Raw genomic sequence first — 27,327 nt, 5'->3', positions numbered from 1 at the left:
AGGAACCCGGGGCTCACCTGGCAGGATGGCCCTCGGTAGCCAGGGGGACAGACACACTGCTCCACTTCCACAGCCTTCTCTAGTCCTGTGACCTGGGGCACTGCCACATCCATGTGCAGTCCAGACAGCCTGACCAGAGGAGAGGGGTCTGGAGTCATGGGCATCAGGGACAGGATCCACCTCCCCCATTGCTATACATCTGGAGACTTACACACAAGCTTAAACAGCCGAGAACATAGCAGAACAAAGAGCTGGACCTGGGTCCCCAACCCCCAAAACAAGCTTTTCCCCCTGCGTCCTGAATGGCAGAGGCCCTCCCACCAGCCCCATTCCACCTCCTTCCCAGTCTCAGAATCAGAGATTTCAGAGGCCAGAGGACCCTCAAAAGTCCAGTCTGCTCATGCTGCAGTTGCATGTGCCCAGGGTCACCCTGGGAAGCAGGATTAGAACCTAGGCCCCTTTGATTGCCGATCTTCCCCTGAGCATTGCCACTGGCCAGGTACCTGCTCTCTGCCTGGTTTTCAGCAAAGATCGCTCTTATCATGATCACATCAATGCCTGCGAGGGCCATGAGCAGGTGCTCGCGGGTGGCTGGCTGTCCGTCCACCCTGCGCCAGGCGCGCTGTCAATGAGAAAGCACAAATTCTGCTGGTCTCCTAGTACACAAGACTAACCCTCCCCTCAAAGGGCTTCTGCTGAACAGACATCAGGTGAGGGGTGAGACAGCATGGTCCAGGGGTCTGAGAAGGACACAAGGACATGGACATTGGTCTCTCCCTTCCAGAGCCTTTTCCAGAGACCAGGTGGGTTCCTCACCTCTCGGAAGGGCACAGAGAAGGTGCTGGGCTGGCCAGGTATGGGATCCCGCTCGGCATGATGCTCTAGGGAGATGCCATTGCCTTGAAGCAGGACTAGGGGCTGACCATGTAGGGATGGTGCGCCTGACTGTGGCCGCTGGGTTATTGTGAAGTGCAGTTCTCCTCCATAGGAGGTCACCTGGAGAATGGAAGAAGGTGCTAAATTATGTGCTCACCGACTCCAAGGACCATGCTTTATATTCTCAAAGGCTTGTTCTAGTTCTAAAGGCCCTCCCAGCTGTGACCTCCTGGGTTCTAAGGGCCCTTCCAGCTCTGACATCCTGGGTTCTAAGGGCCCTCCCAGCCCTGACCTCCTGGGTTCTAAGGGCCCTCCCAGCTGTGACCTCCTGGGTTCTAAGGGCCCTTCCAGCTCTGACATCCTGGGTTCTAAGGGCCCTCCCAGCTGTGACCTCCTGGGTTCTAAGGGCCCTCCCAGCTCTGACATCCCAGGTTCTAAGGGCCTCCCAGCTCTGACATCCCAGGTTCTAAGGGCCCTCCCAGCTCTGACATCCCAGGTTCTAAGGGCCTCCCAGCTCTGACATCCCAGGTTCTAAGGGCCCTCCCTGCTCTGATATCCTGGGTTCTAAGGGCCCTCCCAGCTCTGACCTCCTGGGTTCTAAGGGCCCTCCCAGCTCTGACCTCCTGGGTTCTAAGGGCCCTCCCAGCTCTGACCTCCTGGGTTCTAAGGGCCCTCCCAGCTCTGACCTCCTGGGTTCTAAGGGCCCTCCCAGCTCTGACCTCCTGGGTTCTAAGGGCCCTCCCAGCTCTGACATCCCAGGTTCTAAGGGCCTCCCAGCTCTGACCTCCTGGGTTCTAAGGGCCCTCCCAGCTCTGACCTCCTGGGTTCTAAGGGCCCTCCCAGCTCTGACATCCCAGGTTCTAAGGGCCCTCCCAGCTCTGACCTTCTGGGTTCTAAGGGCCCTCCCAGCTCTGACCTCCTGGGTTCTAAGGGCCCTCCCAGCTCTGACATCCCAGGTTCTAAGGGCCCTCCCAGCTCTGACCTCCTGGGTTCTAAGGGCTCTCCTGACTCTGACATTCTCGTTTCTAAGTTTCCCACCAGCTCTCATTCCCTCTGTGTCCAACTTCAGTTTGCTTAGTTACATTGGGTCCTTTTTCCTTGCTCAAATACAACAGACCCTGATCAGGCACTGCTTGTTAGGGCATGCTATGGCTCAATCTCTTACCTATTTCTGGAATACATTCCATCCTTTTTTTCTAACTGCTGAATTCCCACCCATCCCTGTTTTTTTTTCCTAGATTTTTAAATCAAACATTTTGTTTTGAATTTGATTGATGTTTGTTGAGGTCTGGTTCTGGCCCTTTTCTATTCAAAATTCTCCCCCGCTGCTTGCTGGGTAAAGTTTAGCCTTCTCTCTCTGGTGCTAGGATCTCTCCCCAATTTGCTCCCATCCTATCTTTCCATCCTGCTTTTCTTCCACAAATTTCAGGCCTCAGCCAAAACACTCTCCAGCTCCCCAAACATGCCTGAGTCTGACCTTCATGCTGTGACTCAATCTCTTACCTATTTGTGGAATACTTTCCATCCTTTTTCCCTAACTGCTGAATTTCCACTCATCCCTTTTTTTCTTCTTAGATTTTAAGTTGAACCTTTTGTTTTGAATTTTTATTGATGTTTACTGACTTATATCACAATAATTTCTGAATATGCCTCTTCTGCTTATTTAGGAAAACAGAACGAACAATGAATCCATACAGAGATGACATTTGGTTCATTCCATTTGTCTCCAATAAAGAAAGTTATTTTCTCCCTCTTGGTCCTTTTCTGCTCACCTTGTCTCCCTGAAATCTTGAGGGGAGGTTCCAGAAGTAAGGGCCAGGGAGCAGGTTGTGGAAATCAGAGAAAGCCAGCTCCCCGGGCACAGGGGAAGAGATGCCCTCGCTTGTGCTGTGAGTGCCCGCCGCATTGGACAGGCTGAACTGGGTGTGATCACCAGCCTGAGAAGCCCCGTGCACCTGTGAAAGCAGGGGAATAAGGAGCTTGAGCCAAGGGTAAGGGAGCAGGAGGCCCTCTGTCCGTCCCAGCCCCCTGTCCATCCCAGAAGCCTTGGGAGGACCCCCCAAAGCTTGCACTTGCCCAGAGCCCATAATCATTTCCAAAGCACAAAAAGGAACCGTTGCCTTTTTTGCCTAATTTGTACCAAGATCTTCCCAAGACCCATCTGTAAAGGGAGGCTACCTCATAAATCATAATCTTCTTGTTGCCTTATGAATCACAGGGAATGAAAAATAAATCTATTTATTTCTACGAGTCCCCCTTGGGGACCTAGCTACATTGGTCCCAGTTTATACAATCTGTCACCAGACCCGTACTTGCAGCTTTTCCAGAGGGATAAAACATGCCAGAGGTTTGAGAGCCCAGAGTCATCTCCAGACCAAAAGGAAGAATCAAGAACATATTTTTCCAATAATGACATTTTAAAAATTTAAAAAAAAATTAAAAAATTAAAAACAAAAAACAAAATAGTACCTACTATGTGCTAAGTGCTTTCTCAATATTATCTCATTTGAGTTTTATATTTATTTTTATAATTTTATATTTTATTATATAATAACATTATATATGATATAATTATATATACATATATATATATATATAATAAGATAAAATATATAATATATGTTTTATATTGCAATTTTTATAATAATCCTGGGAGAGAGATGATGCTAGCATCCCCATTTTACAGATGATAGAAATCAGGTGACTTGCCCAGGATCCCACAGCTATCTGAACTCATATCTTTCTGACTCTGGGCCCAGTGCTTTATCCACTGTGCCATCTGGCTGCCACAGGGGCACCAAACTTCAGGGGACCGGGGATTTTAACAATATAACCATCTACCCCTCTATGCTTTGGCCTGTGCCTCAGGATCTGCTGGAGTTGAAAACAAACTATTCCCCCAGTGGGCACCTTAGTGAGCCTCCTGGCCCTTAGCAAGGCTGTCCAGGGAGTCACAAAAGTGACACGGAAATGGCCTCAGAAGTTGTTAGAACACAACCAATATTACAGTTTACACTTACAAGATTTATAAGTCCCATGACTCAACAGAATAGGAAATTGAGGCACAGGGTACTGGGTTTGCCAAAAGGTCCCACAGAGCTTAATTATGTGGTAGTGCCAGATTTCAGACTCAGGCTGCCTGACTGCAAATGTCCTCCTGATACTGAAAAAAATCCATCCCCTGATAGGCAACTTTCTGGCGGGAGCCTCTTGGCACTGGGTGAGCTGGGGTCATAGAAGATGAGCTCTGGAGCTGGAGAGGTCCCAGGAGGCAATTTAGGACAAGCCATTCTCCGGCAGATGGGGGCACGCACGGAAGCTCAGCCTAGGGGCTTGTCCAAAGTAGCAGTCACAATTTGAACCTAGACCTCTTTCCACTAGGCCATGTCTCTCATGGTCTTCAAACAGCACACAAATGGAGTGTCTCCACAGAAGTCAGGTCTTCTCAGCTGGAAGTCCTGCTAAGACCTGCTAATTCTCAGCTGGGAAGTCCTGCTAGGGCCTGTTAGTTCCCAACTGGGAAGTCCTGCTAGGGGCTGCTAACCCTCAGTTGGGTAATCCTGCTAAGTCCTGCTAGAGTCTGCTAAGCCTCAGCTGGGTAGTAACTTTTAGGGCTTGCCTGCTAAGGCCTGCTAGGGCCTACTAGCCCTCAGCTGGATAGTCCTTCTAGGGCCTGCTAGTTCTCAGCTGGTGTTTGCTGATTTAGGAGGCTCTGTGTGCTATGATAAGCCAATAGATTTTGCCAAAAACCTGGCTTCTCCCAGGGAACAAGGTTTATTCTGGTAGGTGAAAGCCCACAAGGGTTGGAGCTCCCCGTGGATGGTTGTCCATGCTCTGTCCCTCTGGTCCACTTGGTCCCACCCCCCTCCCTGCCCCCACCTCCCCTACATCCTGCTTTCCTAATACCTGGTCCCGGCTCCAGGATGAGCTGGTGCAGTAGCGGCTCACGCCCATGCAGAAGCACTTGAGGCAGCCGTCTGGATTCTCGGAACTCAGGTGGAAGGTGCCATCTGAGCACTCATTGCATAGGCGGCCCACCACGTTTGACTATAACAAAGGAAGCATAGTGTCAGCTCAGGAGGGCCCTCGGCCCCACTGTGGCTTCCAGAGGGCGGCATGGCAGGCACACAAGTGACAAGTAACATCCTCTTGGAAAGGAGGCTGGTTCTTGACATTTTTAGTTCTAGGGGGACTAGATCTGGGGGGAGGTGAGCATTGGGGTGGGAAGGGGAGTAGGAAGGGGGAAAGAATTCTGAGGATTATGGGGGGTGGGGTAGGATTCAGAGCCTAAAAGAATCATAAGGCTTATTTTACATATGGAGAAACTGAGACCAAGAGCTTGCCAAAATTAATAGCAGTATGAATTCTATAAACACTTTCCCCTTTCAGATAGATGATCTTTCATCTCCTCTCTGTCATGTATGTGTTGAATAATTCATGTGTTATTTCCTTCATTACAATATATGTTCTTAGAGGGTCAGAAATACTTTGTATCCATATCACATAGCATACAGTAAGCACTTAATAAATACTCGTTGATTGGTCAATTGACTGATGAATATCATCAGATCTAGCAACAATTAAAAAAAAAATTTTTTTGACTATTGGGGTTAAGGGACTTGCCCACAGTCACACACCTAGTGTTAAGTGTCTGAGGTCAAATTTGAACTCAAGTCCTCCTGACTCTAGGACTGATGCTTTATTCACAATGGAATCTAGCTGCCCTTAGAAGTAATTTATTTACTTATTTATTTTGGCTAAGGCAGTTGGGATTAAGTGACTTGCCCAGGGTTACTCAGCCAGGAAGTGTTAAGTGTCTGAGACAGTATTTGAACTCAGGTCCTGGCTTCAGGGCTAGTGCTTTATCCACTGTGCCATCTAGCTACTCCCACTATATATATATATATATATATATATATATATATATATATATATATATATATAAACAGAAAGGGGTTACAACTAGAAGGAACACTAAACTTGGCAGTCAGGAGTCAAATCCAGACTTCAAGGCCAATTAGAAGTTTCCTCTCTTTTTGAAGCCTCAGTTTCATAATCTATCAAGTGGGGATAATAACACTCTGCTGCTCTCTTGCACTGGTTGAGGAGAAAGCACTTGGTAACATTTTAAATTCCCCTAGCAGAGATATTAATGCCCACCTAGCAGTGGGTAGAGCCTCGAGCCCTTCCCGGGTGCTGACATACCTTGCAGCGGCAGGATTCTCCAGAGGTGCCGGTGCTCCCCCGCTCATCACAGCGCACAATTGCCTGGTCTGGGGAAAAGATAAGGGGAGGATAACATGTTGGTAGGACCTGGGCAGGGACAGTGTATATAGTAAAGGCAGCAAGAAGGGTCCCTGTTGGCTGGGGTGTTAGCTGCACTTGGAAGGTCACAGGGCAACTGGGAGTGGTGGGTACGGGGGACAGACTTGGGGAAGAAGCCCAAGGGTTTTATTGGAAACCAAAATAAGGAGGGGCACAGTGGAAAGCTAAGCTTGAGAGACACCAGGGGCTGCCCCGTGAGGGCGTTCAGCAGCCCTCATGGGGGCCATGATGTGAGGATCAAGAAAAGGAGGCAGGGGAGAAACCCAGGCTGGCATTACTCACTGGTGATTGGCTTGCATTTGCCATTAGGTTGAATGGGGTTGCCTTCGTAGCCAGGGGCACAACTGAGGAGAGAGAAGCCGGTGTCAACAACATTCTGAGTCCCTCATGCCATTCTTGGGGTGCTGCAGGACCCCCACTTGGCCCCTGCCAGCTGTCCCCTGCCCTCACCTCTCACAGCGGCGCCCGGTATAGCCAGGGGCACAGGTGTCGCACGTGGCTTGGCCGTCCGTGTCCAGGAAACAGGTGTCTGAGAACCTGTCAGAACCAACCAGAGGGAGTCGGCACAGGGCACTGAGTATACTGGGAACTGTTAAGGGTGTACAGATGTGGGAGTGTGGTGGGCGTCGGGCACTGGCACAGAGTGGCAGGGCTACACGACAACAGATCTAGCTCCAGAAGGCGCTGATGCAAGCACTTCCCGGAGACAGTTGTACTCACTGTCCCTGGGACACTGACCTTCGAGAGGCGTCGATATAGGGGCAGGGGCAGGGCCGGCAGGCAGTGGGGGTGCCACGTGTAGCATCACCAAAGAAACCTGGTTTGCACTTGTTACACTGCGGTCCCTCTGTGTTGTGCTGGCAGTTCTGGGAGGGCAGTGGAGAGAGGGGTTCAGGATTCAGGCCCCCAAATGGACTCCCCAGTCCAACCACCTCCCACTGCACAAGGCCATCCTGAATCTGCTCAGGCATTTCTCAGGGATGAGGAGCTCATTACTGACTAGTTATGATGGAACAGCTCTGGTTGCCACAGAATTCTGGGTCCTGAGTTAGAATCTCTCGCTCCTGGGGGATAAATTCTATGAGCTCTAGCGCTAGCTTCCCCCTGGGGCTACATGGATCAAGCTTCCTTCCTCTGTCCCTCGAGCTTTCCTAAAACATGGCACCCAAACTGAACTAGGCTCGCCACAGCGGGACAGGGCCAGAACTTTGCCCCCCACTCCCATCCCTGTGGGGCAGCAGAGTCTCTGGGACCACTCACCAGACAGTGGCCATACACAGGATCGCAGGAGCTGGCGTGGCCATGGCAGTTGCAGCCGGAGCAGGTACCAAGGTAAGGCCCATTGGGCACCCGGGTGAAGTGAGTGTCACAGCTCTCGCAGGACAGGCCTGAGTAGCCCACGGGACACCTGGGGGCGAGGGACAAAACAAAGAACCATCCATTTGGAGATCTCATCTGATTTCTTCAGCCCACTGAAGGACCCGGGACAGCATGGCGTGACCGCTTCAAGTTAGGAAGACCTGGCTTCGAATTCCCTCTGATAATTACAACTACATGAGCCTGGGCCAATGACTTATCTACTAAATCACAGACAGGAAAGGTTGAGATCTGTGTGCTGGAGGGGAGTTCCCACACCATGACTTCCTGACATAAAAGAAATCTCAGACCCTTCCCAGGGTACAGTTATACCAATTCATATTTCTAGAATCTTTTATTGGGAGGCAGTTGGGGTTAAGTGACTTGCCCAGAGTCACACAGTGAGGAGGATCAATGGGCTGGATCTGAGTACAGGTCTTCCTGCCTCCATGGCCAGTGCTTTATCTCCAGTGCCTTCTAGCTTCCCTTCTGTAATGACTCAATGTACAAAAATCACATTTCTCACAAGAGCCCCATGAAGTACGTTTGTAGGATTTGCAACCAAAAGGACTTTGAAATCTAGAGATATGAAGACCTCCTCAATCTAAATTCAGGGAAGCTGCACAAATGCCCTGCCCACGGAGGCTCCCAACGCCCTCCGCTGCCCCGTCCCAGGGTGTCACCTGCATTCCTCAACGCTGTGGACTCGCCCGTGGGAAGTGGGGCCGATGGTGGTGGTGTCCATGGCGATGTCACTCAGCCCCACGCTGGCCATCTTGTTATTGTACACAGTCTGGATGAGCAGGCCCTCCAGGCTCTGCAGGGTCTGCAGCAGCTCAGCCCTTGATACTGGCTGATTCGACTCATGGACCCAGTGCTCCTGCAGAACGGGGGTGGCAGTAGGAAAACTGGTCACCCCCTCAGGAACCCTTCTCTCCCCTCTCCCCCATGCTTTTCCTCCTGCCACCCTCTCCAAGGCCCTTGCCCATGTCTAAGTGGGAACAGTTGAGGATTCCTCCTGTTTGCAACAAGCTGCCTATGGTATAAACAATGAGCCTCTGATCCTGACACCCAAGTCTCTCCCCACAGTCTGGCTCCATTCTCCTTATAAGTAGTCGGCATAAATACTCACATACATTTAGATTTAGGTGCTGGAAGGGACGCGAGGCCAACAGACCCAGCCCTCCTCTCACAAAGGGAGAAATCGGGGCTGCCTCTCTGCTTGTCCCCCCATTAGGATGCAAACTCTCCGGGCAGGGATTGTCCTGTTTGTCTTTGCATCTCTGGGGTTGGCAGTGGGGGAACATCACAGCACCTTAATCCATCTGCTGATGGATTGACTGTTGCTACTTTCCTTTTTTTTTTTTTTTTTTTTTCTTTTCTGGATGCAGAGGGCGTTTTCCATCCAAAATTTATGGGGACTGCCTTGGACCACTGAGCCACTGAGAAGAACCCAGTATTTTGCCACTGAGCATTGCAAGTTCTTTCTGTTATTGTGTACAATGTATCCCTCGTTCTGCTTGTTTCACTCATCTGATGTTACTCTCCCCCCCCTTTTTTTTTCTTTTCTGGATGCAGAGGGCGTTTTTCTTCCAAAGTTTATGGGGATTGCCTTGGACCACTGAACCACTGAGAAGAACCCAGTCTTTTGCCGCTGAGCACTGCACATTCTTGCTGTTATTGTGTACAATGTATCCCTGGTTTTGATGGATCATTGCATTTCTTGCTGTTACTGTATACAATGTATTCCTTGTTCTGCTTGTTTCATTCAACTGATGCTACTTTCACTCCCATCAATCTAGACTCCTCCCTGTTTCCTCTTCCCCTCCAGCCCTTGCTTATCTTTTCCTCTGGACCTGAACTAGATTTCCTCCCAGATTCTTTCTTTCCTTCGAGGCCCATGACAGGAGCCCCCCTCCTCCAGGAAGCCTTCCTGGACAGTGGTTCTCCCCTCCTCAGTAACAGCTATTTTTGTGTTTATTCTCCCCTTTAGGATGGTGTGGAATGTGAAGGCTTGCTCATCACAGGAACTTACGAATTTGTTCACTTCCATCTGACATTTCAGGGTGTGTCTTTTATCCCTATTTTACAGACAGGAAGCCTGAGACTCAGGTTACCCAACTTCTTACTGATACAGTCAGGACTAGAACCAAGAACTCTTTCTTACACTCCAAAGCTTGTGCTCTCTTTATCAGTTTTTTTTCTTCTTAATAATAGCTTTTCATTTTTTCAAAATAAATGCAAAAATAGTTTTCAACATTTGCCCTTGTAAAACCTTGTGTTCCAAAGTTTTTTCTCTCTCCCCTCCTTTAGATTGCAAATAATCCAATATATGTTAAACATATGCTATGCAAGAAAAATTAGCTCAAAGGGAAAAAAAGGGGAAAAAAACATAACAACAAAAAAGATGAAAATACTATGATTTGATCCATATTCAGTCTCTTCTCTCTGGGGGTAGATGGTTCTCTCCATCACAAGACCATTGGAACTGGCCTGAATCATCTCATCGTTGAAAAGAGCCAACAGAGCTGATCATTGCATAATCTTGTTGTCGCCGTGTACAATGTTCTTACCTATCAGCTGTTAAATTCTAGATCACCCATGAACCCCCCCAAGCCATCACTCACCTCAGTGAACTGGATCTGGCGCTGGTTCAGAACCCCAGGGTGGGTGGGCGTGTGGCCCCTTGAGAAGAGGCGGTGTCCACCCCCCACCAGCACCACGTCAGCCTTCTGTACAGGCTCCAGGAACCCTCGGGACACTTCATAGCGAATTTTGTAGCGGAGGGAGCCTCCGTAGGAGTCCACCTGCCCCACATAAGAAACAGAATTGTCTGTGGGTCTTTCCCTTTTTCCCACCACCAGGTCATTGCCCACAATATGCAGGACCACACTGCAGTAAGGCTCTCAGAAGTGCCAACTTCTCATCCCTCCAAAGTGTGCCTCAGGGGCAGTGCCCAGTCTCACCTTTCTGTGCCCCCTCACCCCGACCCTGAGGCTCTGCCCAGATCTCCTGCTGAGCCCCAGGATCTGCCCATCCACTCTTTGTCTTCAGAGACCTATAGGCATTGGACAGCAATATACTACATCTCATTGTAAACACGATGGAAAGACAGCAGAATTATATTCATCCCCAGAATGTAAGCTCTTTGAGGACCGAGGCTGCTTAAACTTTTGTCTTTGTATCTCACAAGTGCCTGGCACACAGCAGGCACTTAATAAAAGCTTATAGAATTGAATTACAACTGGAAGATATCTTAGAAATCAGGGGGCACAGTCCCCCCCAATTTGCTGAATCTTTTGTTATTCATTTTATTTTCCCTCCTCCCTTTAGTTTTATTTATCTTTTTAATAGTATTTTATTTTCCAAATATAAAGATAGTTTTCAACATTTATTTTTGTAAAACTTTAGTGCTCTAAATTTTTCTCCTTTATCTTCTAACTCTGAAGTCCAGTCCCACTATTTCATATTCCTCTAATTGGCTGGAGCCAATTTCTTCAGCCCTGGGTCCACCCTATTCCTCCCTAGTTGTAAGGGTACACGGAGGCTGCACTTAACGGGCAGGCTGATTAAGGGGAGCAGATTCTTTGCTCTCCCACCTGCACCCATCATCGGCCTGGCCCCCTCACCTTGTTCCCCAGGAACTGCTGAGGCAGTGCCCAGAAAGAGTCGAGGATGAGAAATCGGCGGGACAGGTCGACCAGCTGAAACTCCTGCTGCTGGGGGTCTACCTGGAGCTGGGTGGAGGACAGGGGCGGCATGCCAGGCTGGGAGGGCATTGTCACGTTCACGCCTGGTAAGGAGAGGAGAAGCACTGAGGGCGCTGGGCTCTGATGCCCCCTCCTCCAGATGCTCAGGCCCTTGACTGGCCAAGACCAGAAAGCCATGGCCCACCAAAGGGATGTCCCCCAGCTTTGGTCTGCCCGTAGCGTTCCCCTACTCAATCTCCAGGTGCCTCATTTTCTCTCAGATCAAATAAAAGATCCTCTGGCCTTTGAAGCTCCTCACAACACCTCATCTTACACCAGGTTCCCCTCCACACACTGTGGGGCCCATCCACACTAGCCAACGCTAGTCTCACTGTCCCCCTTACCTCTCTCTGCCTCTGACCATTTCTTTCTGTCTGTTTTTCTGTCGCTTCTCTCTCTTTCTGTCTCTCTGTCTATCTCTGTCTTTTTCTCAGTCTATCTCTATCTCTGTCTTTCTGTCTCTGTCTCTAGTTCTGTCTCTTTCTCTCAGTTTATCTCTGTCTCTCTTTCTGTTTCTCTCTCCCCTTTTTCTGCCTTAACTTCCTTTAAGATTCAGTTCAATCTTACTTTCTGCAGGAGGCCTTTCCTGGTGTCCCGTCTCCTTCCTCACAACTTCTGTCTCCCCTTCTGAGGTTAGTTCCCATTTACCCTGCACGCATCTCGGTTGTTTAGCTGTTTAGCTGCTGTCTTGGTCATTAGAAGGGAAGCCTCACAAGGACAGAGACTTTGCTTTTGTCTTTCTTGAATTCTCAACTCAGGATTCAGTATACAGCAAGCACTTAATAAATAATTGCTAACCGTTGCTGTCCCTCTAGCTCTTAGCTGGGGCCTGAAATCTATACCCAAGGAAGCAACAGCTCAAGGGCTTTTAGACAAAAACTCATTCTCAGAGGTAGAATTTTTCCACCTCCATCATTTAAAAATGGGAGGAAATTTCCCCCCTCCTTAATATTTCCAGTTTTTCTATTTCTAAACAGTAATTTTGAGAGTAACTAAGCTAACATGTCTAATCTTTGCAAAGACTTGGGGGAACATAAAGATTCTGTTTTCAATTATATAAAAAGCTGCCATATGGAAGCAAGATTACATTTTTTTTTCCTGCTTGGCCACAGAGGCCTGAATGAGGAGCAGCGGAGATAAAAGGAATGCCCAGGAAGCAAGCTGTGGTCCAGGAAGAGGCAGAACGCTAAGGACCCCAAGCTGCCGTAGTTCTGTGGCTCAAGGGTTCTGTGTCTGGTGTTCCTGAGGCAAGGCTGGATGTCCATTTGGGGGAACAATCCCTTCTTTGAGCGGGGATAACACCAGACAGTCTCTGAGGTCCCTCCAATTCTAGAGCGTTAGGAGTCTAGCCAAGTGATCTCAGACCCACAAAGAGTCCTAAAGATCTACAGCTATGGATCATAGAATTCTAGGTTTAGAGCTGGAAAGGACCTTTTCAGTCATGTCTGACTCTTCGTGACCCCAGTGGGGGTTTTCTTGGCAGAGATACTGGAGTGCTTTGCCATTTCCTTCTCCAGCTCATTTTACAGATGGGGAAACTGAGGCAAACAGAGTGAAGGGACTTGCCCAGAATCACACAGTACCTGCGACTTACAAAGGGGAGACTTTCTGACTCCAGACCCAGTGCTGGCTGGCGCAGCTGCCAGACTCTCAATATACTGAGAGCAGTGACGGAGCACAGCACGTCCCCTGCTTCTCCCCCCGCCTGTACCCTCCCACTGCTGCTCACCAGCCTCTGCGCCCACTTTACGCCTGTGGAACAGATGATGTCTCTTCCCTTCCCCCCCTCCCCGCCCCTCTGGCTTCCACCCTGAGGCAGTCTTGGCTCGGGTTCTGAGAGCTCAGGCTCTTGTGCGGCCCCAGGCCCACCCTCCCGCTACCTTTGAAGTCATTGGGTCTGTTGAACCGCAGCTGGATCACATCTCGGTAGCGGCTGCTGCTCTGGCACAGGCTGGTGATGCCGAAGCAAAAGCACGGCAGGCATACAGCGCTGTCCTCCTGGTAGAAGTGCCCGTCGGGGCAGGGACCTGTGAGCAGAGAGCACCTGTATCAGGACAGACCCGCGGGCTGGAAGCCTTGATGTCCAGTCCCTTGTTCTGGGCTAGCCTCCTCCCCAGGGGGAAGAAATGAATGGGACCGGCACCAGGGTGCCAAGGGAGGAAGAGGCAAGGTTAGGGCTCAAATTCAACACCTCCAGAGCTCGGTTTCTTTTTGTTATGCCCTATTTCTGCCGCTAGGCAGTAAAGAACAGCCCCTTTCCCTGTTCCTGAGAAAGAGGCAGAGGGCTGATCAAAAATCCCATCTCCGACTGTCAAATGATATATATACACACACACACGTATATAATATATAGAAAGCACTTTATAAATCTTAAAAAAGATTAATATAAATGTTTGCTATCAGCTACTAGTCTATAGTGCACCATTCCATGAGAGGCCTTAAAGAAAGGGAAGGGTTTTGAGCAATTAGCTTGCCTCAGTTTCCCCATCTCTGGGGGTCTCAGCATGAGCAAACTCGGCATGGTAGGAATGTACTGGCAGGAATGGGGTAAAGCTGTGGAAAGTACGCTGGCTTTTGAGTCAAGGAGCTTGGGGTCACACCGGATTTCTGAAGTTTGCTCTAAGTATGGCTTTACCTTTCTACATCTCGATTTCCTTATCTACAAAAAGAAGGGGGGTTGGACTAGAAGGCCTCTAAGGTCCCCTATGCATGATCCTATGACCTCTCTGAGCCTCAGTTTCTTCATCTGTAAAATGGGAATGATAATAAGCAATACTGTACTATCCATCTCACAGAGCAGCCCTAAAGGAAATACTTTATAATTTTGTCTTTAATTATATACTTTCTTGGGTTAAATGGGGTTACAAGTAGAAAAAGTTTAAGAATTCCCTGCTATATAGCAGGCTAAGAATTTTACAAATATTATCTGATCCTTACAACAGCCTTTGGAGGTAAGTGCCATTATCCCCTTTTTACAGATGAGGAAACTGAGGCAGACAGAAGTTATATGATTTTCTCAGGATCACACAACCACTAAGCGTCTGAGGTGGGATTTGAATTCCCTGTACCACCAGTTGCTTCTAATGGGAATTCTGTACAGGTTCTCTATGGGATGCTGGAAATCTGAGGATCTCTTTCTCAGGAACATTTTTCTGGCCCGGGGAGGAGCAGGCTGTTGGGCAAAGTTCCCATCTCTATGACCTATTAAGGTTTGCAAAGCACCTTCTTCAGTAACTGTGGGAGGGAGTTAATGTAAGTATGAATGTGATGATTCCCATTTTACAGATGAGAAAGCTGAGGCCCCCAGGTTGTGACTTGCCCATAGTTACACAGGTGGTAGCCATCAGACCCAAATCCTGATCTCCTGCCCCCAAATGCAGCTCCCTTCTCACCCAGGCAAAGGCTTTCCCTCACAAGAGCTTTGAGCAGTGAGATCATCCCCCTCTTCCTGCCAGGGCATTTTCAATTGCAAGAGCAGGGCTGCAGGCCTTCTCCGTGCCCTCGGCCTGCTTCCATTCCGAACAGTTCTTGGGGAGGTGCCATGGTCCCCAGCTGCCCCGGGGTCTCTGGCAAGGTCAGAGTCGTGCCCTGCCCCCTCCCTCAGGGATAAGAGCTGTCTGAGGCCGCTGTCCAGTCAGTCGGCCCCTGCCCCCCTCGTACCTCGCTGGGGGATGAGCTCCAGGACGCCATCTGGGATGCCAAACACCATGCCGCGGGAGTTCATGGCCTCACAGGTGTAAGCTCCTTGGTCAGCCTCCTTCACGTCCTGAATGGTCAGGGTGCCCCGGCCGCCCTCACTGGTCACTTTCACCCTGGACCGCGGTATAGAGGAGCGTGGAGCTCAGCCTGGAGCATTCTGGGACCCTCTTCATGCTGCCCACCAGCCCTCGGCCCCCAGAGTCCCTGCCCCTGGCCAATTTCCCACCGTACCTGGGGTGGGAGGGGATGTGGCCCCAGTTGAGCCTCCAGTTAATGATGGGGGTGGGTACGCCGATGGCCACGCAGGTAAAGGTCACAGTCTGGCCTCGGGACACTTGAACAGACTCCTGGGGTGGGGTCACCACCTGGGGGGGCACTGTGGACACAGAGGGAGAGGATGTTGTGACAAAGGAGGAGGGGGACTACAAACTTGGGGGGGACAGGGCCCAGGAAGAGGAATGGGAACCAGAGCAGGGCTATGAGTGGAAGCACCCTGACATCCGCCCTCAGGTCCTGGTCCAGGAGTTGGGGCCCTCTCCCCTGCGCCCTCCCTCCCTTCTATACTCACTGCAGCCAAACTCATCCGAACGGTCTGGGCAGTCACTCTCGTCGTCACAGTGGAAGCTCGAGGGGATGCAGGTGTTGGTGGAGACGCAGCGGAATTCGGTTGGTCCACAGATCTCCTCAGGCAGCTTGGGGGCTGTGATGGAGGGATAGTGTGGTCACGGGGGCCGCCCACCCGGCACGGGCTCACCCCTTTCCCTTCGTGTCACCTTGTGTTTCATGTCAACAAGGTCACACACATCCCAACATCTCCTGCACACACACAGTCTCAGTCTCACACAAGAGGCACAGACACTATCTGACTTAGGTGAAAAGGATCTGTGACACAAGTCTCTGTGTCCATGTGCCCCTCTGTCTGTCTGTGTGTCCCTGTGTCTCTCCTCTCTGTATGTCTGTATCCCTCTATCTCTGTGTGTCCCTCTGTCTGTGTGTCTGTATCCCTCTGTCTCTATGTGTCCCTCTCTCTCTGTCTGTGTGTCCCTCTGTCTCTGTTTGTGTGTCCCTGTGTCTTTCCTCTCTGTATGTCTGTATCCCTCTGTCTCTATGTGTCCCTCTCTCTCTGTTTTTGTGTCCTGTCTCTGTGTATCCCTCTGTCTCTGTGTGTCCCTCTGTCTGTGTGTCTGTATCCGTCTGTCTCTGTATGTCCCTCTCTCTCTGTCTTTGTGTCCTATCTCTGTGTGTCCCTCTGTCTCTGTGTATCCCTCTGTCTGTATGTCTGTATCCGTCTGTCTCTGTGTGTCCCTCTGTCTCTGTGTGTCTATATCCCTCTGTCTCTGTGTGTCCCTCTGACTCTGTCTCTCTGTATCCCTCTGTCTCTGTCTCTCCTCTGTCTCTGTGTATCCCTCTGTCTGTATGTCTGTATCCGTCTGTCTCTGTATGTCCCTCTGTCTGTATGTCTGTATCCCTCTGTCTCTGTGTGTCCCTCTGTCTCTGTGTGTCTATATCCCTCTGTCTCTGTGTGTCCCTCTGACTCTGTCTCTCTGTATCCCTCTGTCTCTGTCTCTCCTCTGTCTCTGTGTTTGTTTCTCAATCACACATACACAAGCACGGCAATGTCCCACAATCTACTGCTCTCCCCCACAAATGTCCCTGGGGCAGGGTTCCTCCTACAGAGGCAGCTCCTTTAGGTAAGTTGGGGAGTAGGAAAAAAGCTGAGGATATACTCTGGTTTCATTCTCTGTTCGAGGCCTCCCTGACATGGTCAACCCCCCCCCCCTTACTACACTACAGAATGGCCATGGCCGTTGTGCCTCTGGCCAGGGAGGGGATTCCCAGGGAAGCTCTCTGGAGCCGACGCATTTCCTTCTCTCCCCACTCCCAGTTCTTCCAGGTCCTGTGGGGGCTCCTGGCAATCCCGTGCCCCAGGCAGTGCTAGCTAAGTACACTGTAAATGATGATGTTGGATTAGACTTAGTGGGGCAAAAAGGGAGCTCTCTTGCTCCCCCAATTTAGGAGATGGTTTGTAAAGACTTCCCGGCCCAACTTAGGGGAGGGGAAGGAGAAAACCAGACAGTTGAAGACTCACGGCAATTCTCTTCATCGGTCCGGTCTTCACAATCAAAGTCTCCATCGCATCTCCAGAGCTTGAGGGCACAGCGGCCATCCCTGCACTGGAATTCGTTGGGCTCACAGGGCAAGGAGGGATCTGGAAGGGCAAAAACCACGGACCTCTGCCAGTGATCTCCCCAACCCCCAAAGGTTTTCTACTTGGAGGAGGGCCAGACCTGAGGCCGCCTGCTCCTCGACTCCTCGCCCCTCAGTCTCACTCACCACAGTTCTCCTCATCGCTGCCATCTTTACAATCCTCTTGCCCATCACAGAAATAATTTTTGGGGATACATTGCCCGTTGGTACATGAGGCTTCATGGTGTCCACAGAGCTGGGGTAGGCGGGCTGGGAGCTGGGCCAAGGCAGTTGCTGTCCATGGTATCTGTGCCACAGTTGGGGCTGGGGTCCTTGGAGGTAGTATTGTGGGTTCTGGGGGAATGGACTCCTCTGTATACTCTTACAGAAGGAAAAAAAAAACATCAGTGAGTTGGCTAGAGAGAGGGGTCCCTGCTCCTGATGCCTGTTTGCTGGTCCCTGACTAACCAACCCTTCCTGCCCTATTTCTCATTCCTACCAACCTAACTCTCACCCCCAGACACCTCCAGCCCATTCCTCATGCCCACTGCCTTGAGCGCTCCACACCTGAAGTCTTTCTAGGAGCATTCTTGTGCCCTCCTGTCTCTGCTCCGGGCCTACCCTCCCATTGCCTCCTCAACCCTCACCACAATCGAGCTCATCAGACATGTCCCTGCAGTCTGGCCGTCGGTCGCAGCGATACTCGAGGGCTATACACTCGTTGTAGGTCCGGCAGGCAAATTCTTGGTCCGTGCAGAGCCGGGAGGGGGGTGTCACTACGGGAAGATAAGGATAGTTGGGGGAGGAGGGACGGACAGTCAGGGTCAGACAGCTGACAAAACTGGGGAGCAGAGAGGTCTCAGAGGCTGTGGTTAAGGGGAGGACTTGGGGAGGGGTCCTGGCCCTGTGGGGACAGACCAAGACTTCCTCATCTACAGGCATCAGGGTGTCCTGGTTGGGCTGTTCATATATATATATGATGTCAAGATTGTTGACCACCTCCTGAGTAATCCTTCTTGGGCTTTTATGTCACATTATGATTCTCCTTCTGCTGTCTCACCCCACTTTTTCAGTCTCATTGCAGAATGAGACTCCTAGGGATGGGTAAGCCCCCAGGCTCTGCCCTGAGTGCTGTTCTCTATTCTCTCTATCTCGGTGGGTCTTGTAGGTACCCAACTCTCACCTCCCTCTTGAGGCTGAATCACCAGCATCTCCTGGATGATATCTCAAACCCAACATGTTTAAAATTTCCCCCTTCAGCCTAGCTTTAGGGCACCTCCATCCTGCCAGTTGCCTCAGGTTTCCTACTTAGGAGTCATCTTTCACCTCTTCCTCCATATAGAAATCCACAGGCAATTGTTGTCCATCTTCCCTATGCAACGTCCCTCCCTTTTCCTCTTCCCCCATCGCTCCACTGCAGGAGCCTGCCGGTGGGTCAGCCCACCTAAGTCTCTCCTCTTCAGCCTGTTCTCCACACAAGCCACCAGAGAATCCTAAAGCTCAGATCTGACCACGTCACTTCTCTGCTCAAAACACTCGTCCACATTGCCTTGAAGACCAAATCAACCTCTCTCCCCTTGGGATTTAAAGCCCTGCACCACCTGGGCTCTGGCTTCCCATTCCAAATGATTACACATTATTCCTTCCAACTTCAGGGCCCAAGTAAGATTCCATCTTTTTCCCTTGCATAGACTTGTCTCCTAAGTCTATACCTGTCCCGTCCTTACCCCTGCCTCGTGAACCTTCCAGTTCCCTTTAAGGCTCAGTTTAAGGGTCTCTTTCAAGATTTCTCCTCATCCCTCCAATTGTTATTGCCCTCACAATAAAATTATGTATTTATTTGGCATATATAATGGCATATTGGATGAAGAGATGGCCTTGGGGCCAGAAAAACTTGGGTTCAAATCTCACCAGTGATTTATCATGGTTGTGGGACCCAAGGCAAGGCACAATCTCTCATTACCCCCAGTCAACCCTCTAGATTTTAAGTGGCAGAGAAGGTTCTCAGTGCTTTAATAGGGGAGTTTCTTTTCTTTTCTTTTTTTTTAAATAGCTTTTTATTGACAAAACATACACATGGGTAAATTTTCAACACTGACCCCTGCAAAAACTTGTTCCAACTTTTGCCCTTCTTCCCTCTACCCTCATCCAATAGGGGAGTTTCTTACAGATCTATCTAGGAAAAAAATTATTCTGTTCACCAGTGGCCCACTAGTAAAATAGAAACCTGTTGTAGACAAAGATGATTCCAGTTTTCTATCTGCATTCCAAAAAATTCCACACAATTGGTGTTTCCAAGAAATACTAAGTAGCCCTTGAGGATGGAAGCTCTGGTTTATTCATCCCATGTGCCATCCCAGAGGGTTGAGCCCACAGGCAAAACAACATGAGTAAAGCTTCCATGTTTATAGTATTTTGAAGAGGGAAGAGAAACCTTATCTTGATGTGGCACATGGGAATAATGAGGCAGAAAGGAGCTATCTGATGAGGGAATGAATGAATGTGAAGGAAAAGCACTGGGCTTGCCCTTGGCCAAGTAAGCTGCATGGGGCATTATAGTGCCAGGTCCCAGAGAGGACAGACAGAGCAGAGACCATGGGATGGCAGGATTAGAGCAGGGAAGAACTCTGGAGAAGACAGATACTCAAATATGGAATGTCAGAGATGGACAGGCTCTCGGAGCACAGAATCTAAAAACAGCAAAAGATCGGAGGAAACTGAATTTAAGGTGCTTGCCCAATGTCACAAAGAAGAAGGACAGAGATCTGAACTTATGACCTTTGATGCTAAATCTAGTTCTCTTTCTGCCACACTATGCCTTCAGTTTCTGTTTCTTCCTCACTGTAGGTGGACAGTTGTTAGCCATGAGTATCCCCCCTCCCTCACCTTAGCTGTTGGCCATAAGTATCCCCCCCAGCTTAGCTGTTGGCCATGAGTATCCCCCTCCCTCACCTTAGCTGTTGGCCATAAGTATCCCCCCCAGCTTAGCTGTTGGCCACGAGTATCCCCCCTCTCTTAGCTTAGCTGTTGGCCACGAGTATCCCCCCTCTCTTAGCTTAGCTGTTGGCCATAAGTATCCCCCCTCTCTTAGCTTAGCTGTTGGCCACGAGTATCCCCCCTCTCTTAGCTTAGCTGTTGGCCATGAGTATCCCCCCTCTCTTAGCTTAGCTGTTGGCCACGAGTATTCCCCTCTCTTAGCTTAGCTGTTGGCCACGAGTATCCCCCCTCTCTTAGCTTAGCTGTTGGCCATGAGTACCCCCCCTCTCTTAGCTTAGCTGTTGGCCACGAGTATCCCCCCTCTCTTAGCTTAGCTGTTGGCCACGAGTATCCCCCCTCTCTTAGCTTAGCTGTTGGCCACGAGTATCCCCCTCTCTTAGCTTAGCTGTTGGCCACGAGTATCCCCCCTCTCTTAGCTTAGCTGTTGGCCACGAGTATCCCCCCTCTCTTAGCTTAGCTGTTGGCCACGAGTATCCCCCCTCTCTTAGCTTAGCTGTTGGCCACGAGTATCCCCCCTCTCTTAGCTTAGCTGTTGGCCACGAGTATCCCCCCTCTCTTAGCTTAGCTGTTGGCCACGAGTATCCCCCCTCTCTTAGCTTAGCTGTTGGCCACGAGTATCCCCCTCTCTTAGCTTAGCTGTTGGCCACGAGTATCCCCCCTCTCTTAGCTTAGCTGTTGGCCACGAGTATCCCCCCTCTCTTAGCTTAGCTGTTGGCCACGAGTATCCCCTTCTCTTAGCTTAGCTGTTGGCCACGAGTATCCCCCCTCTCTTAGCTTAGCTGTTGGCCACGAGTATCCCCCCTCTCTTAACTTAGCTGTTGGCCACGAGTATCCCCCCTCTCTTAGCTTAGCTGTTGGCCACGAGTATCCCCCCTCTCTTAGCTTAGCTGTTGGCCACGAGTATCCCCCCTCTCTTAGCTTAGCTGTTGGCCACGAGTATCCCCCTCTCTTAGCTTAGCTGTTGGCCACGAGTATCCCCCCTCTCTTAGCTTAGCTGTTGGCCACGAGTATCCCCCCTCTCTTAGCTTAGCTGTTGGCCACGAGTATCCCCCCTCTCTTAGCTTAGCTGTTGGCCACGAGTATCTCCCCTCTCTTAGCTTAGCTGTTGGCCACGAGTATCCCCCCCTCTTAGCTTAGCTGTTGGCCACGAGTATCCCCCCTCTCTTAGCTTAGCTGTTGGCCACGAGTATCTCCTCTCTCTTAGCTTAGCTGTTGGCCACGAGTATCCCCCCTCTCTTAGCTTAGCTGTTGGCCACGAGTATCCCCCCTCTCTTAGCTTAGCTGTTGGCCACGAGTATCCCCCCTCTCTTAGCTTAGCTGTTGGCCATGAGTATCCCCCCTCTCTTAACTTAGCTGTTGGCCACGAGTATCCCCCCTCTCTTAGCTTAGCTGTTGGCCACGAGTATCCCCCCTCTCTTAGCTTAGCTGTTGGCCACGAGTATCCCCCCTCTCTTAGCTTAGCTGTTGGCCATGAGTATCCCCCCTCTCTTAACTTAGCTGTTGGCCATGAGTAACCCCCCTCTCTTAACTTAGCTGTTGGCCACGAGTATCTCCTCTCTCTTAGCTTAGCTGTTGGCCACGAGTATCCCCCCTCTCTTAGCTTAGCTGTTGGCCACGAGTATCCCCCCTCTCTTAGCTTAGCTGTTGGCCACGAGTATCCCCCCTCTCTTAGCTTAGCTGTTGGCCATGAGTATCCCCCCTCTCTTAACTTAGCTGTTGGCCATGAGTAACCCCCCTCTCTTAACTTAGCTGTTGGCCACGAGTATCCCCCCTCTCTTAGCTTAGCTGTTGGCCACGAGTGTCCCCCCTCTCTTAACTTAGCTGTTGGCCACGAGTATCCCCCCTCTCTTAGCTTAGCTGTTGGCCACGAGTATCCCCCTCTCTCAACTTAAAAAGATCTCTCCTCTGCCTGCTGGGATCTGAAATGCCACTTAGTAACTTGGGGTGAGTCTTGTGTTTTTAGTGCACACTTGACTATAAAGTTTTTTGGGGCTGAGAGAGCTGCATGAGGAGATGGTTTTGATGGGAGAGACAGGAAGGGAAGGTGGAGGATATATAAATATAACTACAAAATGTTTATATAAATATTAAAATTAATAAAATAATAAATAAATGAAAAAGGGATGAACCCTGGGCCCGGGCACATCTTGGCTCTAAGAGATGGCTGGGGGAAGGATTTCAGGATTCTCCAGTTCCCAATCTTCTCTCTGGCCCAAACCAGCAGGGAGGCACCAGGGTAAGGTCAGAGTGGGCCCAGAACAGCTTCTTGGGATTAATGAAGCAGCTGAGCTCAACTGAAAGTGGGTGTTTCCAAGAGAAACGCCCCTGGGAGGCCGAGAACCTCTCAATGGCAGCCCACACAACACACAGGGCACGTAAGGCACACAGAGAGCACATGCCCCAGCCTGTCACCACTCCCCGGCAATGCCCATGCCAGGCCCATGCTCCACACAGCACACGAGACCCTTCAACATAGACACGAAACATGGCACACAAGCCCCCTCCCCGTTCCCTGCAACAAGGGCTAGAGCCCCCGGGCAGAACGACAACCTGGGGGCCACACGGAGGGAGAGAGAGGGGGAGGATGTCATGCACTTCTGACGCCCAGCTGGGTGGATGGGCCGAAGTAATGAGCTCCCTGGGGCCCCTGTTCTCTGCCCATAGGAGCAGGTGCCCCTCTCACCTGGTGATGCCATGGCAACAGGAGGGGGCGGGGTTTCTGCTGCAATGGAAGAGTTGGTCAGTGACTGGCCCTCCTGGGGTAGGGGGCATTCCTCCCACCCAGGCACATGTAGGGCTGGGAGCCCATGGCAGGGTGCGAGGAGTCCTCCTTGGGTAGCCCTGCTGGGATGCTTGGGATGCCCAGAACTAACCCCTGGCACCCACCTTCCTCTGGAGTATACCAGCAGGTAGAGGGGAGAGGATATCTCGGAGAGCTGCCCCCCACCCAGACCTCCTCCTCCCCCCTATTCCGGGACCGTGGTGCCCAGCACCCACCCTCGTACCTGTTCCCAGCCGCCTGAACTGGAAGCCAGCTGTGGAGGTGACATAGGAAGCGATGGCGCCGCTGGAAACGACTGAGTAGAGGACTTCCTGGATCTGGCTGGCGTCTGAGTTCCCCTCTGAGCCCACATCGAGCTCCACAAACACCCAGCCTTCTACCTCCCTGAGCAAAGGAGGGGAGAAGTAAGGAAGGGGCTCTCCAGGCCCTTCTCTGCTCTCTGTCCCCAGCAGGGGGGCTTCTGTCTAGCTACGAGCCCCCCTCCCCCACATGGGGGAAGCCCTAACAAAGAGGGACCTCATCCACATTCAGGGCCTGAAATTCCACTTTGCCAGCTGAAATCTGGTTTTAAAAATAAAAAATGTGGGGTAGAAAAAGCCCCTAAGGGTGCACTCAGGGGCTCCCACTTCAGTGTGGGTTTTCCTCTAGGTCAGGGCTTCTTAAACTTTCCTTTTGCAACAGCAAAGATTTGTAAGTGACCCTAAAGAGGTATAACCTAAAATAGGCATACAGAGCAAACATTCACTGATGATAAATCATAATTTCACAACTACCACGTTCAGTTACAAGACCCCGGTTTAAGAAGCTGGGCTCTAGAGGTGAGAAGATAATTGACTGAGACTATATTTGAACTCAGGTCCCCCTGGCTCCAGGGCTGGTGCTCTATCCACTGCCCCACCCAGCTACCCCACCAGTACTACTTTAGAGTTAACAAGGATCAGAAAATCAAAGCCAGAAAGGACCACAAAGGTCACCTGATCCAAAACTTTCATTTTAAAAGGAGAGAAAACAAATTGGAAGAAATTCAACAATTTGCCCAGAGTCACACATAGTTTGTAAAGAATCTGAGGCAGCACTTTCTGAATTCTTAGGGGGTCATCTAGTCTAACCTCCTCCCCATTTTACAGATGAAGACATTGAGTCTCCACATCCCAGAAACTACATGTGGCAAGGTACGCTCTGAACTCCAGAGTCCATATTCTTTGCACTGTAACACATGGGAGCAACAGGAGTCCCCATTTCCCTGGAGTATAGGATTTGGGTCCTCAAGGGTGGAAAGGACAGTCTGATCCCATTATCTTGGAGATAAATAACCTGGCAACTCAAGAGGTAATAGAGGGGACAAAGATGCTGGGCAGAAAAAAGGGATGCTCATCTCCTTCCCTTCTTAGATCTAAGCAAGTTAATACAAGTGTCCTTCTCTATGGTGCTCCTAGGATTTGGAGTCCTCCCAGCTCTGACCTCCCGGGTTCTAAGGGCTCTCCCAGCTCTGACCTCCTGGGTTCTAAGAGCCCTCCCAGCTCTGACCTCCTGGGTTCTAAGGGCCCTCCCAGCTCTGACCTCCTGGGTTCTAAGAGCCCTCCCAGCTCTGACCTCCTGGGTGCTAAGGGTCCTCCTAGCTCTGACCTCCTGGGTTCTAAGGGCCCTCCCAGCTCTGACCTCCTGGGTTCTAAGAGCCCTCCCAGCTCTGACCTCCTGGGTTCTAAGGGCCCTCCCAGCTCTGACCTCCTGGTTCTAAGGTTCCTCCCAGTCTGACATCCTGGGTTCTAAGGGTCCTCCCAGCTCTGACCTCCTGGGTTCTAAGAGCCCTCCCAGCTCTGACCTCCCGGGTGCTAAGGGCCCTCCCAGCTCTGACCTCCCGGGTTCTAAGGGCCCTCCCAGCTCTGACCTCCCGGGTTCTAAGGGCCCTCCCAGCTCTGACCTCCCGGGTTCTAAGGTTCCTCCCAGCTCTGACCTCCCGGGTTCTAAGGGCCCTCCCAGCTCTGACCTCCTGGGTTCTAAGCGTCTCCCAGCTCTGACTTCCTGGGTTCTAAGGATCCTCCCAGCTCTGACCTCCTGGGTTCTAAGGGCCCTCCCAGCTCTGACCTCCAGGGTTCTAAGGGCCCTCCCAGCTCTGACCTCCAGGGTTCTAAGGGCCCTCCCAGCTCTGACCTCCTGGGTCCTAAGGGCCCTCCCAGCTCTGACCTCCAGGGTTCTAAGGGCCCTCCCAGCTCTGACCTCCCGGGTTCTAAGGGCCCTCCCAGCTCTGACCTCCCGGGTTCTAAGGGCCCTCCCAGCTCTGACCTCCCGGGTTCTAAGGTTCCTCCCAGCTCTGACCTCCCGGGTTCTAAGGGCCCTCCCAGCTCTGACCTCCTGGGTTCTAAGCGTCTCCCAGCTCTGACTTCCTGGGTTCTAAGGGCCCTCCCAGCTCTGACCTCCAGGGTTCTAAGGGCCCTCCCAGCTCTGACCTCCAGGGTTCTAAGGGCCCTCCCAGCTCTGACCTCCAGGGTTCAAAGGGCCCTCCCAGCTCTGACCTCCCGGGTTCTAAGGGCCCTCCCAGCTCTGACATCCTGGGTTCTAAGGGCCCTCCCAGCTCTGACATCCCGGGTTTGAAGGGCCCTCCCAGCTCTGACCTCCCGGGTTTGAAGGTCCCTCCCATAGCCCACCCATGACCCTTCTTACTTAATGAACACCACGCTGACAACTTGGTCTCCAGGGATCTTCAGGTATTCAGACTCCAGCTGGTGAGACACACAGAACCATTGGTCTGCAATTGCAAGCTCTCAGCTTGGGACTCCTCTCCTCACATCATTCTCTGCACTCCCACCCACAGCTCTCTGATGCCAGGAAGGGCATCAAGACACGGGTGACTGTCCACCTTCCTTCTGGCGCTGTCCTCCTCTCAGCCTCCAGGACCATCCCTATGACCCCAGCCTCCACCCCCAGCCTCCCCAAGCCCTTACCGTATCCACGACCGCCTCGGACACATCCCGAAACTCCTGTGAGCCGGCATCCTCCAGCTGGGAGCTGTAGTCGATGGACCGCGTGAAGTTCACCATGGCCCGGAAGTAGACTAGGGAGAGGAAAGGAATGGAGCAATGATGGAGCCTGGATCTAGCGGACCTTAGAGATGGTCCAGTGACAGATGGGGAAGGGAAGGTCCGAACTCTGAGCCGGGTCTGAGACAGGATGCAGACGCAGTGTCTCTCACCAGACAGATAAGGTCATTTTTCCCAGCCGGGCGTGCTCTGGGCAAAGGCCTCCAAGAATAGAAGAGGCCGGGGACCCCAAAGTAGCAGTCCATGGGAAGTAACTAGGTAACACAATAGATAGAGCAACAGTCACGAGGTCAAATCCTGTCTCTGGGGGCAGCCACGGACAGAGCCCCAGCTCTGGAGTCAGGGGGACCTGAATTCAAATCTGGCTTCAGATGTAGTCAGTTATCCCAGATTGTCTCAAAAAAAAAACAAAAAACAAAAAAACAAAACCTCCTGTCTCTATATCTGTGTGACCTTAAGCTAATCACTTACCCCTCAGCCTCAGTTTCCTTTTTTTGCAAAACAGGGATAGTAACAACATCCTCACAAGCTTGTTTTGAGACTCAAATGAGACGTACTCTAAAGCACACTGATCATAAGCCCAGATAAAATGGAAAGTCTTTGTTACCTAAATGCAATAATAATAATAATGAGGAGGAGGAGGAGTATTAAAATCTCTCCTTGGTCCCCAAGCCCCAGAGCCGGCTGCCTTCAGCCCCAGGATAACAGTTCAGCTCTGAGTGCTTCTGGGAAGGGATGGGGGCAGCCAGAGACACAGCGGCTCTCCCCCTGTATCTGCCCGGGGACTTAGTGCCAGTGTACCACAGCAGGCTTCTCAACATTTTAGATGTTCTGGTGAAAGCTCAGAACAATATTTTTAAACGAAGGAAATATATAAAACTGCAAAGGAAATGACATAGCGAAATACGTTTTTCAAAATATTTTTTGGGAAAAAAAACCCCAAGTACAGACCCTGGGCTGAGGATCCTTTGGGCTAGAGAGAGGGAAACAGAGTGAGTAAGTCGGGGTCAAGGAAGCCTGAGGCTTATTCCTGGACCCCCAATGGAGATGAGCCCAACAGGGTGGGGGGTGGGGAAAGCTAAGGAAAGGCCCATGCAGAACCAGAAACGGGACTCGTGGGAGAGTGACTGGTCCAAGATCACACAGTGAGTGGGCAGCAGAGCCGGTATTCGCTTCTCTGACTTCTAAACCAGTGTAGCTAGGGTTCCGACTCCCCCATGCCCGGACTGGGCCACTGGGGAGGCCACGGTGGGCAGAGCGCCCCCAGGCCCGGGCCACAGAGGCCCCCTTGTCGGGCTGCACAAAGGCCCATTCAGGC

General features: G+C 51.1%; 1 protein-coding gene across 3 annotated transcripts in view; it reads right to left on the bottom strand.

Annotated features, from left to right (window-relative positions):
* The window catches only part of HSPG2 (heparan sulfate proteoglycan 2), a 172,606-nt gene that overhangs the window by 73,688 nt on the left and 71,591 nt on the right, over positions 1-27,327 (bottom strand). For 2 of the 3 annotated variants that reach the window (XM_074305959.1, XM_074305960.1), the window contains exons 4-27: positions 25,914-26,023; positions 25,633-25,691; positions 23,195-23,355; positions 22,873-22,911; positions 17,840-17,968; positions 17,340-17,573; positions 17,095-17,214; positions 15,574-15,705; positions 15,237-15,381; positions 14,967-15,118; positions 13,187-13,333; positions 11,187-11,350; positions 10,185-10,364; positions 8,241-8,437; positions 7,462-7,609; positions 6,940-7,067; positions 6,652-6,738; positions 6,484-6,545; positions 6,082-6,149; positions 4,783-4,923; positions 2,649-2,831; positions 817-996; positions 504-622; positions 18-129 (exon numbers count right to left, since the gene is read on the bottom strand). In XM_074305959.1, coding sequence (XP_074162060.1) covers positions 18-129; positions 504-622; positions 817-996; positions 2,649-2,831; positions 4,783-4,923; positions 6,082-6,149; positions 6,484-6,545; positions 6,652-6,738; positions 6,940-7,067; positions 7,462-7,609; positions 8,241-8,437; positions 10,185-10,364; positions 11,187-11,350; positions 13,187-13,333; positions 14,967-15,118; positions 15,237-15,381; positions 15,574-15,705; positions 17,095-17,214; positions 17,340-17,573; positions 17,840-17,968; positions 22,873-22,911; positions 23,195-23,355; positions 25,633-25,691; positions 25,914-26,023 — 3,197 coding nt within the window. The remainder of the gene's footprint in view (positions 1-17; positions 130-503; positions 623-816; positions 997-2,648; positions 2,832-4,782; positions 4,924-6,081; positions 6,150-6,483; positions 6,546-6,651; positions 6,739-6,939; positions 7,068-7,461; positions 7,610-8,240; positions 8,438-10,184; positions 10,365-11,186; positions 11,351-13,186; positions 13,334-14,966; positions 15,119-15,236; positions 15,382-15,573; positions 15,706-17,094; positions 17,215-17,339; positions 17,574-17,839; positions 17,969-22,872; positions 22,912-23,194; positions 23,356-25,632; positions 25,692-25,913; positions 26,024-27,327) is intronic. The other variant, XM_074305961.1, reaches the window with a different exon arrangement.

This window comes from Sminthopsis crassicaudata, chromosome 3 (assembly GCF_048593235.1).
Source record: "Sminthopsis crassicaudata isolate SCR6 chromosome 3, ASM4859323v1, whole genome shotgun sequence".
NCBI classification, from domain to species: Eukaryota; Metazoa; Chordata; class Mammalia; order Dasyuromorphia; family Dasyuridae; genus Sminthopsis; species Sminthopsis crassicaudata.
The sequence above is the reverse complement of the archived record's forward strand: the minus strand, read 5'-3'. Positions and strand labels throughout refer to the sequence as shown.